The following is a 16,886-nucleotide window of genomic DNA, read 5'->3' on the forward strand; positions in this document are numbered from 1 at the left end:
GCCCTTCACACACAGCCTTTTGTTAGCTGTGTGATCATCCCTAGGCCAGGCCTCAACTTACCTCATATCTGTCAGTAAGGGAGACTCCCCCACCCCCTGCATCAGCTCCTAGGGGCCCTTAAATCTGATGGAAGTTGTTGAGACTCTTCTACCCTCAACTTCCCCTAGGCCAGAGAGAGAAGGAGAGGTTAGAGGTCAGAGGATGGGAGCTGGGGAGCTGGGGACCTGGGGAGGACGAGGTGGAGGTGGATGGCAGTGTGGATGGAATTAACCAGAACCCTGTGTGTCTGGCAACCGGCAGATTCTTGTGGTAAGATAAGTGGAACCCTCTGCAAGGTAATTATTAGAGAGCATAAATTCCCCAGATAAGCTGTCCTCAGAAGAGATATTGATGGCTGTGGGGCATGTGCCGGGGGCCACCCTCCCTCCACAAATATTGACTCCTGTCCCCCATCTCCTCTGTCCCCCTCCTCTGCCTTCTTTGTTGCCTTTCCTCTAATCAGCTGCCCATCTGGCCCTCCTCCCCTACAGACCTCAGCCTACAGCTCAAGTAGGCTCTTCTGGGCCCTTCTTTTTGCTCGCCTCTTGGCTCTCTTCATGATGGAGGTCCCAGAACACAGCACGCCCACCCGCACCCCTGTAGTTCAGCAGGGTTGGTGGAAGAGGGGCAGCCCCTTTGGGGAAGAGTTTCGAAGAACAGAAGGAAGCCCTGAGCTTCACCTGGGTCCGGGTCCCCAGACATGCACTTCCCAAGGGCTGTTGGGTCAGCGTCAGGCTCTGTGAAGGGCCAGGACCCTACCTGGTCCCAGGGATGAAGAGAAGTTCGGGCAGGTGCTTAGCACAGGAGGCAGGGAGTAGGCACCTGTCGGTACATCTCCTGCTTCTAGCACTTTCTGAAGCCCCCTGTTCTCTCCAAGCCTGGGGGCCTCCTAGGGAGTTCACCCTTTGGCTCACATTCTCTAAGTATTTGTTTAACAACTGTAAAAAGAGGCAGAAGGCCTGATGAGGGGCAGCTGGAGAAGCAAGACTGTTTTTCCTGTCTTGTCCCGAGCTGTTCAGTTCCGGCCCCAGACCTGTACCCCAAGTCTTCACCAAACCGGATGTGACCGCCTTAGAAGCCCATTTACTGCCATCACTGACCATGTTCAGGGCAGAGGGGCCCTTACCTCTCTCTGACCCCAAACAGCTTATCAATAGAATGACCTTATCATTTATCAGCCAAGCAAGGGCACTTGTGAAAGGGAAAACAGAGTTACTAGCAATGATTGCTTGTACCTCCATGTGAACTGGCACCGCTCCATGCAAGATGGGTCCTATCTAGCAAAGCTCTCTGCCTGAGATAATGCTGTTACATATAAGCCTTTCCAACTTCCATGGTTCTCTGATGTTCTAATCCTGGTGAGATTGGACCCTGGCTGCCGCCTGGCTGGCTTGCCTTGCCCCTGCGTTCTGACTTTGTGCGTGTTCCATCGTTTGGCATATGTGAAGATGGTTCTCTCCCCTTCACCGATGGAAGCCTGGGGCTCAGCAGGGTTGGGAGACCTGCTGAAGATCCACAGTGATCAAATTCCAACTTCGACCTGGACCCGAGGTCCAGCCTTGATTCCCACTTGGGCCTCTCAGGGGCCAAGCCCCATTCCTCTGCTCCAGGGCATGATAGAATATCCTCACCCAAACTGCCAAGGGCTGGGATGCTTCTGGGAGCCGAATGCTGCCTCTGATCACATTCTGGAGAGCAGAGAGGGGGTGAGGGAGGCAGGGAGGCACCGCAGGCAGGAGAAGCCTGAACAAGAGCCTCTCCTGTGCCTGGTGGTTCCTAATAATGTTATTGGGAAAGAGGGGCCAAGGAGGGTTTCGGCACCATCCTGTTTGACAGGGAGCACCCAGGGAGGGGACAATGATCTCAGTGCCCCCATTTTCACTCCACAGGAGGAGATGAGGCCTCTGCAAACTGTAGGAAGCATGCTTCGTCCATTGGCCAACAGCGTTTTCTAATGAAAAAGGGCTTTCGAGAGAGGCTAGGAAAAAAGTAATTTCCAGCGATGAGTTTTGCATGCTGTAGTTAACAATAATTATTAAATAGGTAGGGTGAGCTAGTGCTTGTTTTCCTTATTATTAGCTGTATTTATGGGTTTTTATTAAGTTGTACCAGACTGGGATAATTGTAAAATGCTCTGCTTGAGCTGTGTGACTCTCGGCCTCCCATGCTATTTTCTTTCATTCCAAGGGCGGAGTCTTTTCATCATTTGAGACTTAGATTATAAACCAGGAGTTGGCAAACTTTTTCTGTAAAGGTCCAGAGGCTTTGCAGGCCACGCAGTCACTGTTGGAACTCCTTAATGCTACCATTGTCTGTGGTGTGACAGCACCTGGACCATACGTAAATGAATGTGCATGGCTGTCTTCCATTAAAACTTTATTTATAGGAATTTGTGGGGGCTCCATTTGGCCCGGGGGTGGTCATTCGCAGACCCCTGCTGTATACAGTAGAGAAGTCCTGAGACGCGGAGCCTGGACACTGAGGATCCGATCTCAGCCCTGGCCTGGTGTGACTGGAGGAAATGACTTCCCCACTCTAGTTATTGGTTTTCCTTGCAGTACAACGAGCGCTGGGCATTAGACAATCTGTAACACCTGGGATTCTTATGGTAATCTGGCATTTTCCTTTTTGTCCCCTCAGCCAACGTTCAGAGAGCCACAGGGCCTCTCAAAGCCCATTACCCCTTGTTCACCTTCGGGATGGATTTGGTTTCTAAACCACATAATAACGTTTTGTATCTCTCTGATGGTATCTTTTCAGGCAGCTCCATAACCAACCTACTTCTTGAGTTACTAAGAGGTGGCCCTGTGACAGGCTCTGTGACTAGCAGTACCTCTGGAACCGTTTGGCAGTTTGGGAAACCGAGGCACAAAAAAGAGAAAGGGCTAAGATTGCCCAGCAAATTGGTGATGCCCTTAGAGAAACCTGGTGCCTCCACACCTGCAAAAAAGAAGTGCTGTTCAAGTTATGCCAGTTCCAGAGGCTCAGTTCTCGGTGAGGGGGCAGTGGTGCCCCTGTGAGAGGCTGGTAGTGTCGTGGCCAAGAACAAGGTTCTGGGTGGAAACTGCCTGAGCTTATTGCTTCGCAGCACCCACCACTTGACACTCGAGGCAAATCACTGAAAACTCTGTGTGCCTCAGTTTCCTCATCTGTGGAATCGGGGGAAATAATGAGATGTGTGAGGATGAAATGATACAATCGGGTTGAGTGCTTAGAACAGTGCCTGGTGCACATAGTAAGTGCTCAGTAAATGGCGGCCAGGCCACAGTTTTTGTTACCACCATCTTGTCGCCTTTCTGTAAGTATGTTGAGGATGTCTCTTCCTCATTTTTATACCTGACTCATCTTCAACTTTTGGATTGGAGATCTGGGCTGACCTGTATGTCAAGTGATTCTAGATGAGGTGGAGAGACCGGAGGAAGGGAGGGAAGAATGGGGGGAGGGAGGGAACTTGGGAAATAGGTCCATGAGGAAAGGAGGGTCAGATTTTAAATGCAGTCAAATCCCCTTATATTATTGGGCTGGCAAGAAAAATAGACTCCCTTCAGTGGTTTGGAGGTTCTGGTATCTTTTGTTCTTATGCCAGGATATAGTTATGAGGGCAGATTTAGGTATTTCTAGGGTGCACTTACCTTTTGGTTTTGGTCTTCTTAGTTTCTCAGAATATTTCTATCTTTTCTACCAGAGAACTTAAGTTTGGTGACATGACCAGCCTCTTGGTCAACCTGGCTTTGTTCTGTCCTTATTAAAAGGTTTACAAGCATGTGCCTCGAAAAAAACAGCAGGCCAGAGGTAGTTTTCTCAGAGGAGTGCCAAGAGAAATTGGGGTGACTCTCAACCTTGTGGCAGGTTAAATGAGACTCAGTGCTTCTTTATTTGGCTCGATGTCCCTTAGAAGGGCAGCCTGGAGATCATTTGGTCTGCAGGGCGTTTGCTTCTACCGGCTGATTTTAACCAACTCTGACAGGAGGGCAGAGGCCCTCAAGCGAGGTCAGGACCACAAATCCCATCCCAGCAGGTGCATGATGGGGAGACAGCGCCCTCCGGATGACCTTCAAGTTCCCATTGATTTCCCGTCAAGCAGTGCTTCCCCACCCCCATCCTGCTCCTGCCCCTGCCATTACCCATAGGCTCGGGGCTCCGGAAGAGGACATGGATCAACTCTCTGGGAAAGAACAAGTAGGGGAGGTTAATTTAGAGACCGGTCCTTTCAGGAAACTGGAATAGGTACATTGGGGACCATCTTTTGGCACTGTTAGTTTACAGTGCCAGTATCAGGCCTGGAATGTTCTTTTTGGGCATAGAAAAGAAGAGCTGATGTCATGAAGGGCATCATTTATCCTCTTGCCCCCACTTCTCTGCTGGTTTTGCAGTGTGCGGCTGGCACTGTTGGGTCATGAGCAAGATTTAAGTATGGACAGTGGAATGGGCTCCTAACCCCCTGATGAGTGTGTTGGGCAGGGAGGATCAGAAGTGAGAAGGTGGTGGTGTCATTCTCTTTCCCTGTGCTGGGGGCCTCCCCCTAGTGACGGCTTTCTTGCCCTTTGGAAAGCCAGGCTCCCATACCTTTCAAGCTGTCCCTTGCAGGTAGCCTGGGTCTTTCACTTCTTTGTTCAGTGTTATTTGTCAAGCAATTTCCTTTGTGCCAAATCCTGTGTTGGGTTCAGAGAGTGGTAGACAAGAGAAATAAAGACCTGGCTCTCATGGAGTTCATAATTTTGTTATGTAGAGACAATCAGCAGGCAAAAAAAAAAAAAAAAAAAAAAAAGTTTGGTAGTAGTAAATATAATAAAAAAAAAAAGTAGAATGGGTCATAGCATAGGACTAGGGCAGAAGTGGAGAAGGGTGGCTGCCTTAGGGTGGGTCAAAGAAGACTCTTCCGAGAAGAGTCCAGCCATGAGAAGACCTGGGGGAACTGTATACCAAGAAGAGGGAATAGCACATGCAAGAGTCCTGAGGTGGGATGATTTTTGGTATATTCGAAGGGCAGAGAGAAGTGCAGTGAGGATGGAGTTGAGTGGGCAAGGGGGGGGGGCGGAGATAAGGGAAAATAGGAAAGGTGGGCATGGCCAGACAATCTGAGGGCCCATAGCTATGGGATGGAGTTTGGATTTTATTTTGAGTGCAGTGAAAACCGTTGGGGGGATTTAAGGAGAATGTCATGATCTGATTTCCATTTTAAAAAGATCACTTGGACTGCTGCGTTGAGAATTGACTACAGAGGATGTGTTCTTTGTGGCTGTGTTTTAAATGCCAGGCCAATATTCTCTTTATCAGGGAGGGCAGCCTTGAGGCCCTTGTATTCCAGCAGCGAAGATGGGGTCTGAGAATATGTTTGTCCAAGAATTGTCTCTAATCAATGGTCCACTTCTCCTGGCGAAGCACACCCAGGGGACAACATACTGGTGCCTAGCTCATCGCTGGGGTTTCAGAGAGGACTCAGTCTATGAACCAGGGAAAGTAAAAACACTTCCTCAGTCAATGAAGTTTCTGTGATGGGTGTGTATTTTCTTTCTAGGTATGCTTCACCCTAAGATAAAGCAGTCTTTTTTTTTCCACTTTTGAAAGTTGGTTGCATTCTACACATTCTTCAGCCTCCAGAGGAGAGATTTATTTTGTCACGTCTGGATGCCATTTGAAAGGCAAACCTTGGATACCAAAAAAGCTACAGTCTTCTTCCTCCCCCGAGCATCCCCCTTTCCTGGCCCCCCCACCCCCCCATTATTTACTGGAAGGAATCATCCTTTTCCCCTCCTGCCTCCAGTCTCTTGTCCTTGGTAGCCCCTTGACTTCAACCCTGAGTTGCATTTGTCATCAGAACACCCAGTGGCAGCTCAGAAATCATGGCCAGGTTCAACATAAATTCCGTCTTGCTTAGGCAGCTTTGCATAATAAGTCCCTGAAAAGTCTTCACCAGAGTAGATGCTGGAAAAGGGATTTATTGGGTCTAGCAGGCCTGAACATCAGACTGCGTGGCATTTAAGTCATCACAGGAGTTTTTAGGGTTCAAATTCTTCATCGGACTTGGCTTTTGCAAGGCAATACCCTTGTCTCCAAGGTGCCTTTCCTGTGATGTTATGAAGGTCAGAGTTACTGCCAGAGTGACTCAAAGAATGTCACGATCTTCTCCATAAATTTGCCTTCACCAGGTCTCTTGGATGTTTTGTGAGGGATGAGGCTTTCTGTGGGACTAGTCTACTACAGGTTAGTGCTGCTTAGTCCATGTCTGCTGCCAGGAAAAAAAAAAATTCAGGAACAAACCCAGCTGAGTTAAAGTCAGTTAACTGGGCTTTCCTGCTCTGCCATTAGAATGTGGCCGAAAGAGCATCACAAGGCCCTCTTGTTCTTCCCCTTGCTTTGGAGGTTAGGGAGCCATCCTTAGGTCAGTGAGTCTCATATGTCTCAGAATCACTGGGGGATCTATCAAAAATACAGATGTCTGGATTACATGCCAGACCACCGGAATCAGAATGTCACAGCCTCCCCGGCCCCCACCGATTCTGACGCAAACCAAAGTTGGAGAGCCACTCCCTAGAACATTCTCCTGGAGAGTGGGGTGTTGGGATTCTTGATAAGCACCGAAGCCTTATTTCCTGCATCAGCAGAGGAAGAGCTAGTCTTCCCGAGGTGATCTGATGACAGCACAGTATTCAGTGAGCTTCTTGTAAAGTTCAGAGAAGGGGAATATTAGTTCTGTGTCTTGCAGAGTGGCATGGATTTTGTAGATGGAGAAGCGAAAATCTTCAGAGCTGAAAGGATTTTTTTAAGATGGTAGGGAAAATTCAGTGAGATTTGAACTTACAGGATATGCGTTTTCAGTTGGCCAAGCTTGTGTTCTGGAGAAGCCAGGTAACTTCAGGCTCCCCTCATCTGCATGTGGAGAGTGTCCCAAGCATCTCTCAGCTGGAAGCTTCCATTAGGATGGCCTGACATCAGTATTTATCACATGCTTCTATAGTCCCAGCACTGGGCTTTGTTGGGTAACATGGAAATTTAGAACTCGTAGTTCCTGTCTTCAAGATTCCTATATTTTAGTTGGGTAGGGAGAGATAAGGAGGATGGTAGAGAATGGCCAAACACAACTGAGACAATCAGGCAGCTCTGAGAGGGCAGAGAGCAAACACTATTGGCAGGGATAACTGGTGTCCCAGAAGAGGCAGGCCTTCAGCCAGCCCTTGAACAGATTAAGATTAGCCAGGCCGGGGGCAAGAGGCAAGAATTTCAGGTGGAAGAAAGAACCTGAGTAAAGTATATTGTTGGGGTCCAGAGGTAGGGCTGTCTGATTCATATATACAAGAAGGTCAGATGAAGATTCATTCATTCATTCATTCATCATTCAATCCAACATGGCAAGCTCTGTGCTGGGCTTGGGGATAGAGCAGCAAACAAGCCAGGAGCTGTTTCTGTGTTTGGGCAGGCTTTGGACTGCTGGGATCATCATGCAACAGCTCTTCAGCTTTCCTTGTTGCCTGAGGTTTGGCCTCAGCCACCCTGCTGCCTAAGGTTTTGGGACAGAGGTTTGGGTTGTTGTCCACCAGCCTCAAAGACACTGCACCAGTGAGTGTGGTGTGTGTGTGTGTGTCGTGTGGGGGCATCAGCCAGCTGAAGCAGATGGTGTACCACAAAGTGGCAGAAAATGCTGCTCTTTGGGGGAAGGAGAAAGGAACCACCATTGATGAAAAGCATTTCCCTCTGGGTGCCAGAGGTTCCTTCTCATTTAATTCTCTCACAGACCTGAAGTAGGGGTTGTAGGAAGTAGAGCTGAGGCTTGGGGAGGGTAAGTAACCGGCCCCGGCGTTGTGTAGCCAGTCAGCCTTGGAGCTGGACTCAGATCTGCCTGATTCCAAGTCTCTGTTCTTTCTGTTCCACCTCAATCCCTCGGCTCTCCAAGGGCCCTGTCAGCCTCCAGAGGAAATTGGGCACCAGTGGGAGCCATCCTGCCTTCCATCCTGAGGAGTGAAAGACTAAAAACTGGGCTCCAGGGAGATTTCTTTTTGTCAGGATGGGTAGAAGAGCTGTAGTAATTATAGTCAGGGGACTGCTGCAGTAACCCAGGAGCTGGGTGTTGAGGACTGAACGGGAGTGGTTGCAGGCATTCTCTTGATTTTTTTTTGCAAGTTGTGACTAGACATCCATGCAATCTAAATCATCAACCTATATGTGCAACAAATTGAAGACTGTCCAAATGGAAACACCTACCATAGGTATATGAGTTGTTGTTGAACGCAATTCATCTGTGTGCTGGGCTCTGTACTGGAGGCTGGGAATAAGTCAGGAAAAAGGCCAGGCTTACAGGGTTACTGGTGCCCCCGGGCAGTTTAGTGCAAAGCCTGGTGGCTTTGTGCAGTGGCCCCGCAGATGTGGTCTCTGCCCTCATAGAGTTTATAGTCTTGTAAAGAAGATAAACAGTAAGCATGGCATGGAATTGAAATTGACCTCATGAATAGTATTACTGTTGCCATCTTTGTTGGAAGAGGACAGAATGAGGGAAGAAGGGGACTGGAATCTTGCTCCACCATCTACAGGCCTTTCTTCTTTTAAATATCAGAAACACTGCCTTAGCTTGGGCTGCTGTGACAGACAACAGAGATTGAGTGGCTTAAACGAGAGATATTTATTTACTTCCCCCAGATATTTATGTCTGGAGGCTGTGAAGTCCAAGATTAGGGAGTCAGCATGGTCTTGTTCTGGTGAGAAACTTCTTGGGTGTAGATGGCTGCCTTCTTGCTGTGTGCTCACATGGCAGAGGGAGAGAGAGAGAGTGAGAGAGAGAGAGAGAGGTCCTTCTCCTATCTCTTCTTATAGGGGCACCAATCCCATCACCAGAGCTCCATCCTCATGAACTAATTACCTCCCAAAGGCCCCATCTCCAAATACTAGAACATTAGGGTGTTAGGGCTTCAGTGCATGAATTTCAGGTGAAACAATTCAGTCCACAGCAAATACTCAACCTGGCTTTCTTTGAAGGGCGGCTTTAGGAACAGTGTCACTGTGAGGAAAACGAAGAGGTTCTTCCACCTTGCCAAATATTGCCCCCTGCTTGCTAGTTATTATAAAATGCTTTCCACAGCACAGTTAGACTTAAATATATTTAAATGCAAACAGGAGGAGGTTAGCATATTGGTGTCAATGAGTCTTAATGTGTGTTTGTGGGTGGTGGTGCAAGTGTGGGCAGTTGGGTGAGAGCAGGAAATCCAGGTGCCCGCAGAGAGGAGGAGGGGCCCATGGTGGGGAAGGAGGGGCCAGAGATCCTGCCACAGGCTAGGGCTTCTTGTTATCTCTGCTTATCTCTGTTTATGTGCACAAATAGCAATGATGGGCCAAGGTCCTGTTTTTACAGTCAAAGGGGACTGGTGGCCATGCAGCAGGAATGGACAGAAGAGGCAACTTCCTGAGAAATGAAAGAATCCAATGCCAGAGGGGATGAAGGAAAGGGAAGGGTCAAGGACACCTTGCTGGGGAAATACGGGGTTCTCTTAGGTCTCCCCCTCCCCCCACAACCCCAGAAGAATGGAGACTCTGGGGAGGGAGCAGGCTTCTGGCAGGAGATGAGGAATTTGCTTTTGGACACGTGTTTGGGGTATGGCAGGACACCTGTTCTTGGGTCAGAACATAGGACCAGAGGGACAGTAAAGAGGGAGGGCTCCAGGTGCCTGGGTTAGAGGGTTGGATCTGAGAGTCAGCTCAGGCCAGTGGATATGGAATAGAAGAGAACAGGCAAGGTGTTGAGAGAGAGAGAGGTGGAAGCATGAGGAAGAAAAGGAGCAGAGGGTCTTGGAGGGGCTGTGATGGGCTCTGAAAAGCACATTTGGAGCCTAGTTGGCAATCGTTTCAGAGAAGTCTTGTACCCCTCCGCATCCTCTTCGGTTCCCTGGAATCCATTTTTTCCACAGATAGGCTCAAGGAGGGTCACTGGAAAGCTCTGAGAACTATGCCTTACTCCAGATTTGATCGCTGGGGGATCTCACCCCTCACGGCGCCCCCAGAACGGGGCAGCCAGCGCTGCTCTAAGCCGCAGGCCGTGGGGGACAGAGCCCAGCAATGTGTCCCGCTGTGCCACTCCTGCTTCTGATTGTAGCCTCGGGTAGCCTGAACGAGGCTGTTGATGAGAACATCATTCTACTCTGCCTTGTGCGAGCTTCTTCCAGCCCAAGACATCCATCAGCCCGTGGTAACCCAGCCCCCTTGGTTTGATGCAGACAGGTGATGGCCAAGGCTGGGTGACCAGCCTGGGACATGCTGGTCACCACCCACTGCCAGCCTTGCCCCCCCCCCTCGCAACTTGAATGCAAATGTCACCCCTGGGATCCTATCATTGTGGGATCTTTTTTTTTTTTTTTTAAGAAATCCCATATTAAAAAGGACATTTGTCCTCTCTCTTGTTTAAATTGCTTTCCACGGGTTAGGGAGACCTGGCCATCGATTTTCTTCTTGAGAGCAGAACAAGCCCCGTGAAGATTTTGGCTAATTAACTTTCGGAGCGGTTCTGCTTGAATTTATCAAAAAGGCTGAAGTCTCTCTTCTCCTCCTGTATCTTGAAAAAGGCTTTAAACTTTTGTTTCCGAGTCGCTGCCAACGCCTGGTCTGTTTAAAAGTGACTTCCCTGGAGACAGGGGCAGGGAGGGTGTTGGATGTCACATTTTTGCAGGTTCAATCTTTAATACGGTTGTTCCAGTCTGGAGAAGGGTTTCTCTGTTTACATAAGAAAGGTATCGTTCACACAAAGATTACATTTAAAAATACACATCCCTGCTCCCCACCACCCCCAGCATGCCTGTTACTAATAACATCGCATGTTACTGAAAGTGGAAAGTATTTAAGATGAAATTAATTTTCGCCCAGCGCACCACTTTGTTTGACTTTCTCGTTCCATTCGGTGTGGGGCATGGACTTGGCCAAACTCACTTTTCATTTTCAGCAACTTCCCTTTCTTGTGCCTCTCTTTGGGATGTTGGAAGCAAGTTAGGAGCGTATCAGGATAAGTCTAATTTGAGATCCTGCTGTCGTTTTCTTTTATCCCGGCTTCCCGAATTTGTTTTGAAGATGGAAACCTTCTCTCCAGTCTAGAGTTCTAGTGTGCCATTTGCTTGGTTTATGGATTCTCTTTCAGCAGAATTTCTGGGGTTGGAAGAGTTAACATCTACTTTGGCCATCTGCCAAAAGATCGTGGGAAACCAGATGGCTGTTTCTCACATCGGACACCTCTCTGTTACCTGTTCTTGTCAGTTCTCATCAACGTGGTGCGGCTGGTCGCTGTTTCATGAAGGAGCTGGAGCATCCAGGATGCCCTGGATGGGGCTGTGTGTCATCTTGGCTGCACTGAGCTGTCTGGGAAAGTTCTGTCACCCTGAGCTTTAGCAGTGGAGGCATTGAATTCGGTGGGACACAGATGTGAACGCTTTGTAGGAAATGGTTCTTTATTTTTGATCAATCTCATGATCCTTGTTACCATCTTTGATTACATCAGCTCATGTTCTGTTTTATAGCATTTTAATAGGCTTCCATCCCCCCAATTCATTTCCAGCTGTGTGGCTATTATAATTTGATTACAGTTTGGTTTTGCAACTGCTAGGACACTTTCTGAGCACATTATGCCTTCCTTGTGAGGCTGAAGATGTTTAGAGGGGGAAAAGGAGCAAAGGGGCCTTTTTTTTTTTTTAAGTGGTATGTCAATAAGTAATTTCCAAAAGATGCCTCAGAAGCTTCAATGGTTGTATCGTCCCAGAATAAGAAATTTGCTTTAAATTCTTTGGTAGACTCTGACTTGCTGATTTTTTTTTTTTTAAAAGAGTATAGAAAAATCCCTCTAAAATTTTGCTTTCTTTAGTTCTCTAAATATTTTGGTTAAGAAATATATTATTTATTTATTTATTTATTTATTTATTTATTTATTTATTTGAGACAGAGAGGATGAGAGAGAGAGAGCACATGAGAGGGGGGGAGGGTCAGAGGCAGAAGCAGGCTCCCCGCCGAGCAGGGAGCCCGATGCGGGACTCGATCCCGGGACTCCAGGATCATGACCTGAGCCGAAGGCAGTCGCCCAACCAACTGAGCCACCCAGGCGCCCCAGAAATTATTATTTTTAACTCCGAGACTTTCTCACCCTGATTTTGGCTTCTTCAAATCTACATAGAACCAAAACAAAAGGACATTCATAATGTTGCTTCAAAGTGAGCTACTTGATTCTCCCTTCTGGCCCAACAATCCCTGTGGCTCCTCCCTTCTGCCTTTCCCCACAGCTCCCCACAAAGAAGTACAATTCTACCTGGCAGAGGCTAGGTTATGACATTTGTATTTCCTTGAGGCATTTATTAACCTCCAACATGTGCCTGTCTTTTATTTGTTAGGTATTTGATCTCACTGATTTTTTTTTTCTTTACATTTGATCAGTTTTACCAATGTTATATTTTTGGTCTTTGAAAAGGATACTATCTTAAAATTAGTAGCATCACCACATGTCCAAGGATACCAAAGATTCAGGAACATAAAATTTACTGTGCTTAATCAGATCACCACTCCAACAAACCAGAAAGGTCTTTCTATTTGTGTTTTAGATCCCAGGGATTAGATTATCTTGAATTCAAAATTCAACTCTTATTACAAATGCTTCCTTTGTTTTCGGTTAGAACGTCATTTTTCTTTAAGTGTGTGGTTTTAAAAGATTGGTGCATCGTATTGAATGGAGCACTGGGTGTTATATGCAAATAATGACTAATGATGTAATGTATGGTGATTAACATAACATAATAAAATAAAATGAAGAAAAAGAAAAAAAAAAAGGTTGGTGCATGCCTCTCTTCACCTCCTTTCACCACAATAGCTCTACTTTTAGGGGATATTTCCTCTGTTCTTCTAGTCTGTGTTTATATGGGTGTTTCTCTTCTGTTGTATTGGAAAGCCATGCATTGATACTGGTGTTTTGGGTTCATTCTAGAGTGCCTTTGCTGGCAATTACTGAGAACAAAGTCTGGCTAACGGAGGATGTTAATGAGGGGACTCTAGAAGCCTGAGCTCCTGGTAGAACCCGGGTAGAAGACTGTTTCAGAGCCACCTCTATCCTGGAGCAGGACCTCATGCTTCCTGAAACAGGGACTTGTCACTTTACTGGTGGTTTATCTAGGGGCCCTAGGCTCTTTGTTAAAGGGGATTCTAAATTCCCTGGTGGATTTGGTATGGGAAATATAACCTGATTGAGACCTGACACCAAGTTGGATTCTGCCCCTTGGCAAGGCTATTGGTCCTCATCGCCTGGGTCTTCATAACTCCATCATTTCCCCAGGGAGGGAGGTGGGTAACATCAGTTTCCCTCTGTGTGTGCTTCCATTTTTCCCTGGCCTCACTCCTCCTCTCTTCCTCTCCCGGGCAGGCTTGGGGACCAGTTCTACAAGGAAGCCATTGAGCACTGCCGCAGCTATAACTCGCGACTCTGTGCAGAGCGCAGCGTGCGCCTCCCCTTCCTGGACTCGCAGACCGGGGTGGCCCAGAACAACTGCTATATCTGGATGGAGAAGAGGCACCGCGGCCCAGGTGAGCCACGCCCCCCCGGCACGTGTGCACGTTCTGGCTTCGTGTCTGGATGGAGGAGGACTAGACCGCACTCGGGAATCTCCGCAGGGTGGCTGGGGAAGGAAGGGCAGGCTGTTCCGCAGGCCTGGGAGACTCTCAAGAACCTCAACCACTTTCCTAGCTCTTGGCGCATGTTCCAAGGGTGGTGTGGGGCAGAGACGCCACACTGGGGAGGAGGCAGCGGCAGAGTGGAAGAACTCAGGCTTTAGCCCCCCAAAAGGGAAGACTGAGGACGTGACAGCCATCTTCATCTTTTGCCCTTTTGTAGCTTAGTGGTTATAAGCTGGAAATCCGCAGTCAGATCTGGGTTTGAGGCTTGGCTCCTTCATCACACCTCTCTCCCTCAGGTTCCTCACCTGTAAAATGGGAATAATAATAGTATTTACTTTAGGATTTTGTCAGGATTAAATGGAAATATTCATAAAAGGCTTATGAGTTAGCTCATAGTAAGTATGTGTTCCAAAAATGCTGGCTATTATTGTTGATATTACTATTATTATTACTATGACACTAGTCTTAATAGGCACCAGAGAACAGAATAAAGACCAGTGGGTAGAGATTAGAGAGGCAACCAAAGTAATGCAGTTTTCTGGCTCTATATGGGTATATTTAAAAAACTTTTTATTATGAAAAATCTCAAATCCATACAAAAGTGGAGAGAACAGTAAAATGAGTGTGCATGTATTAATTGCCCAGCGTCAACAATGATCAACTCATGGCCGGTCTTGTTTCATTTATACTCACCGCCCACTTCCCTCCTTGACCCTTGGTTATTTTGAGGTAAATCCAAGGCAACATATTATTTTGTCTGTAAATTTTTCAGTATGTATCTGTAAATGGTAATGACATAAACAAATCCACAATAGCTATCAAAGCTCCAACTTAACAATAAGACATTAATAGAATCAAATATTTGTTCAACATTTATTTCCCCCTGTAGTTGAAATCAGAATCCAAAGAGGATCCCTACATTGTAATTGGCTGATGTGTTTCTTCAATCATTTTAAATCTGTAGGTCTTGGGGGGTGTGTGTGTGTATGTGTGTGTGTGTGTGTGTGTATCTGTCTGTCTCTCTCCCTTGCATGTTATTTGTGGAAGAAACTGGGTTGTTTGCACTGTAGGGTTTCCCAGAGTCTGGATTTTCTGATTGCATCCCCATGGTGTTATTCCTGTGAATTGGTAGTTAGGACTAGAGACTTGAGCAGATTCAAGTTCAGTTTTTTTGGGCAAGAACAACTCTTAAGTGACGGTGTGTACTTCCATCACGAGCCTCACGTTGCCTGGTTATCTCTCTTTTACTGATGTTAGCAGCCTTCCATGGTAGTTGCCTAGGTCCTTTATTCAATTAAGGGCTGCAAAAAGGTAACATTCAGTTCAAGGGCTGTCACTATTTTTTCATTTCTGAGCTCTATAACTTCTATAAAGAGAGACATCTCCTCATTAAAATTTTGGTTATTGTGAGGTATAGTTCACCTATGAAAGGTGGGATAATTTTGCCCCTTTATTTACCAGTTTATTTTATTTTTCATCATGATAAGTGTACTCTTTAATCCCCATCCCCTATTTCATCCCCCCTCCCACCTCCTTTCTGCTAACCAACAGTTTGTTCTCTGTAGTTAAGAGTCTGTTTCTTGGTTTATCTCTCTCTCTTTCTCTTTTTTTTCTTTGCTTGTTTGTTTTGTTTCTTAAATCCCACATATGAGTGAGATCATCATTTGTCTTTCTCTGATGGACTTATTTTAACTTAGCATTGTACTCTCCAGCTCCATCCATGTTGTTACAAATGGCAAGATTTCATTCTTTTTATAAGGGCATAATATTCCATTGTGTATATATACCACTTCTTCTGTATCCATTCATCTATCGGTGGACATTTGGGCTGCTTCTGTAATTTGGCTATTGTAAATAATGTATTTACCAGTTTTCAAAACAATGAGTTGGTTCCCTAGTATTTACCAAAGGTGATCAATAAAGTTATTATTTTGTTGAGTACCATCATGGATTCACAGATTTAAATGCACTGGGTACATTTTAATCCATTGTAGCTGTTATTCTTTTTGATGCTTCTATTGTCCCATCTTTGGCCAGTAGGGGTTTGGGCCAGTGTTGGTGTTTTGAAAGAATCCCAGTAGTTTCAGATAACTACCTTGCTATCCTAGTATTAAGACAGATGTTTTAGGCTCATCTTCCTGCCCAGACCTGGAATCAGATATTTCTCTAAGAAATCCTGTTGCCTTTTTGTAGGAAATGTTATTTAAAGACCATAATCTGGTGGTGCTCATTGTTGCTGGGTTGGTTGCTGTTTCTAGGACTTTTTAGTGACTAGATCTAAGAAATATGATTTCTTCTCTGAAAAGAGAAAATACACCTATATTTCCCATTCAATTCAGTTTTATACAGTTTTTACTTAACTATCCTAATTGTGTGTCTCCTTTCTCCCACACCAAAAAAATCCTGGCTCTTAATGATGCTGACATAATTACTTATTTGCTTTATCCCACAACATACACACCAGAGTATCAGAATAAAATGAGACTTCCAACAATGAAATTACTGAAATGGTTTCTTCTTCTTCTCCTCCTCCTTCTTTTTCTAATTCTTTTTGTCCTTAAGGTATTACCCATTAAGGACGTAGAGTCCGATTACTGTGTTTTAAGGTCACTTGAAAGAGTTCCTCTGAGTGGTTGTGCCATGAACTGAATACACAGTTGGATTTGTTTCATTTTGTTTTCACTTATTAGGTATTCCTTTTTTTTTTGAATTTCATACAATTTCTTTGTCTTTTTAAAATTGGTTTTTATTTTGAAATAATTGTAGATCCACAGGAAGCTGCAAACATAGTACAGAGAGATCCCCCATAGCCTCCACCCAATTTCCCACAATGGATATATCTTATATAATCATAGCACAATGTGGAAACCAGAAAATTTGATATTGGTAAAATGTGTGTGCACAGTTCAATGCCATTTTATCACACATACAGATTTGTGGAACCACTCTATAATCAAGATACAAAACTATTCCATCACCACAAAGATCTCCCTCATCTCTACCCCTTTATAATCATACTCACCTACCCCCTCATCATTTCAATACCTTTACAGTGTCTTAAACATTTCCTCTACACACACTGAAAACCACAGCAGAACTGTTAACTTAGAAAACTTAAGAAAGTGTCTATTGTATTTACTCATATTTTTACTCTTTCATTGTTCTTTCTTCCTTCCTGATGTTCCAAGATGCCTTCTTTCATAATTCCTTTCTGATTAAGTACTTTCTT

The 16,886-nt window shown here is 45.9% G+C and overlaps 1 protein-coding gene across 2 annotated transcripts in view; it reads left to right on the forward strand.

The window, feature by feature from the left end:
* The window catches only part of DPF3 (double PHD fingers 3), a 252,318-nt gene that overhangs the window by 89,524 nt on the left and 145,908 nt on the right, over positions 1-16,886 (forward strand). For both annotated transcript variants that reach the window (XR_004677074.1, XM_034993242.1), the window contains exon 2: positions 13,407-13,567. Coding sequence is in view for 1 of the 2 variants with exons in the window: in XM_034993242.1 (XP_034849133.1) it covers positions 13,407-13,567 (161 nt within the window). In the remaining variant the exon portion in view is untranslated. The remainder of the gene's footprint in view (positions 1-13,406; positions 13,568-16,886) is intronic.

Source organism: Mirounga leonina, unplaced genomic scaffold (genome assembly GCF_011800145.1).
Source record: "Mirounga leonina isolate KUSES-001 unplaced genomic scaffold, KU_Mleo_1.0 Mir_82, whole genome shotgun sequence".
In the NCBI taxonomy this organism is placed as follows: Eukaryota; Metazoa; Chordata; class Mammalia; order Carnivora; family Phocidae; genus Mirounga; species Mirounga leonina.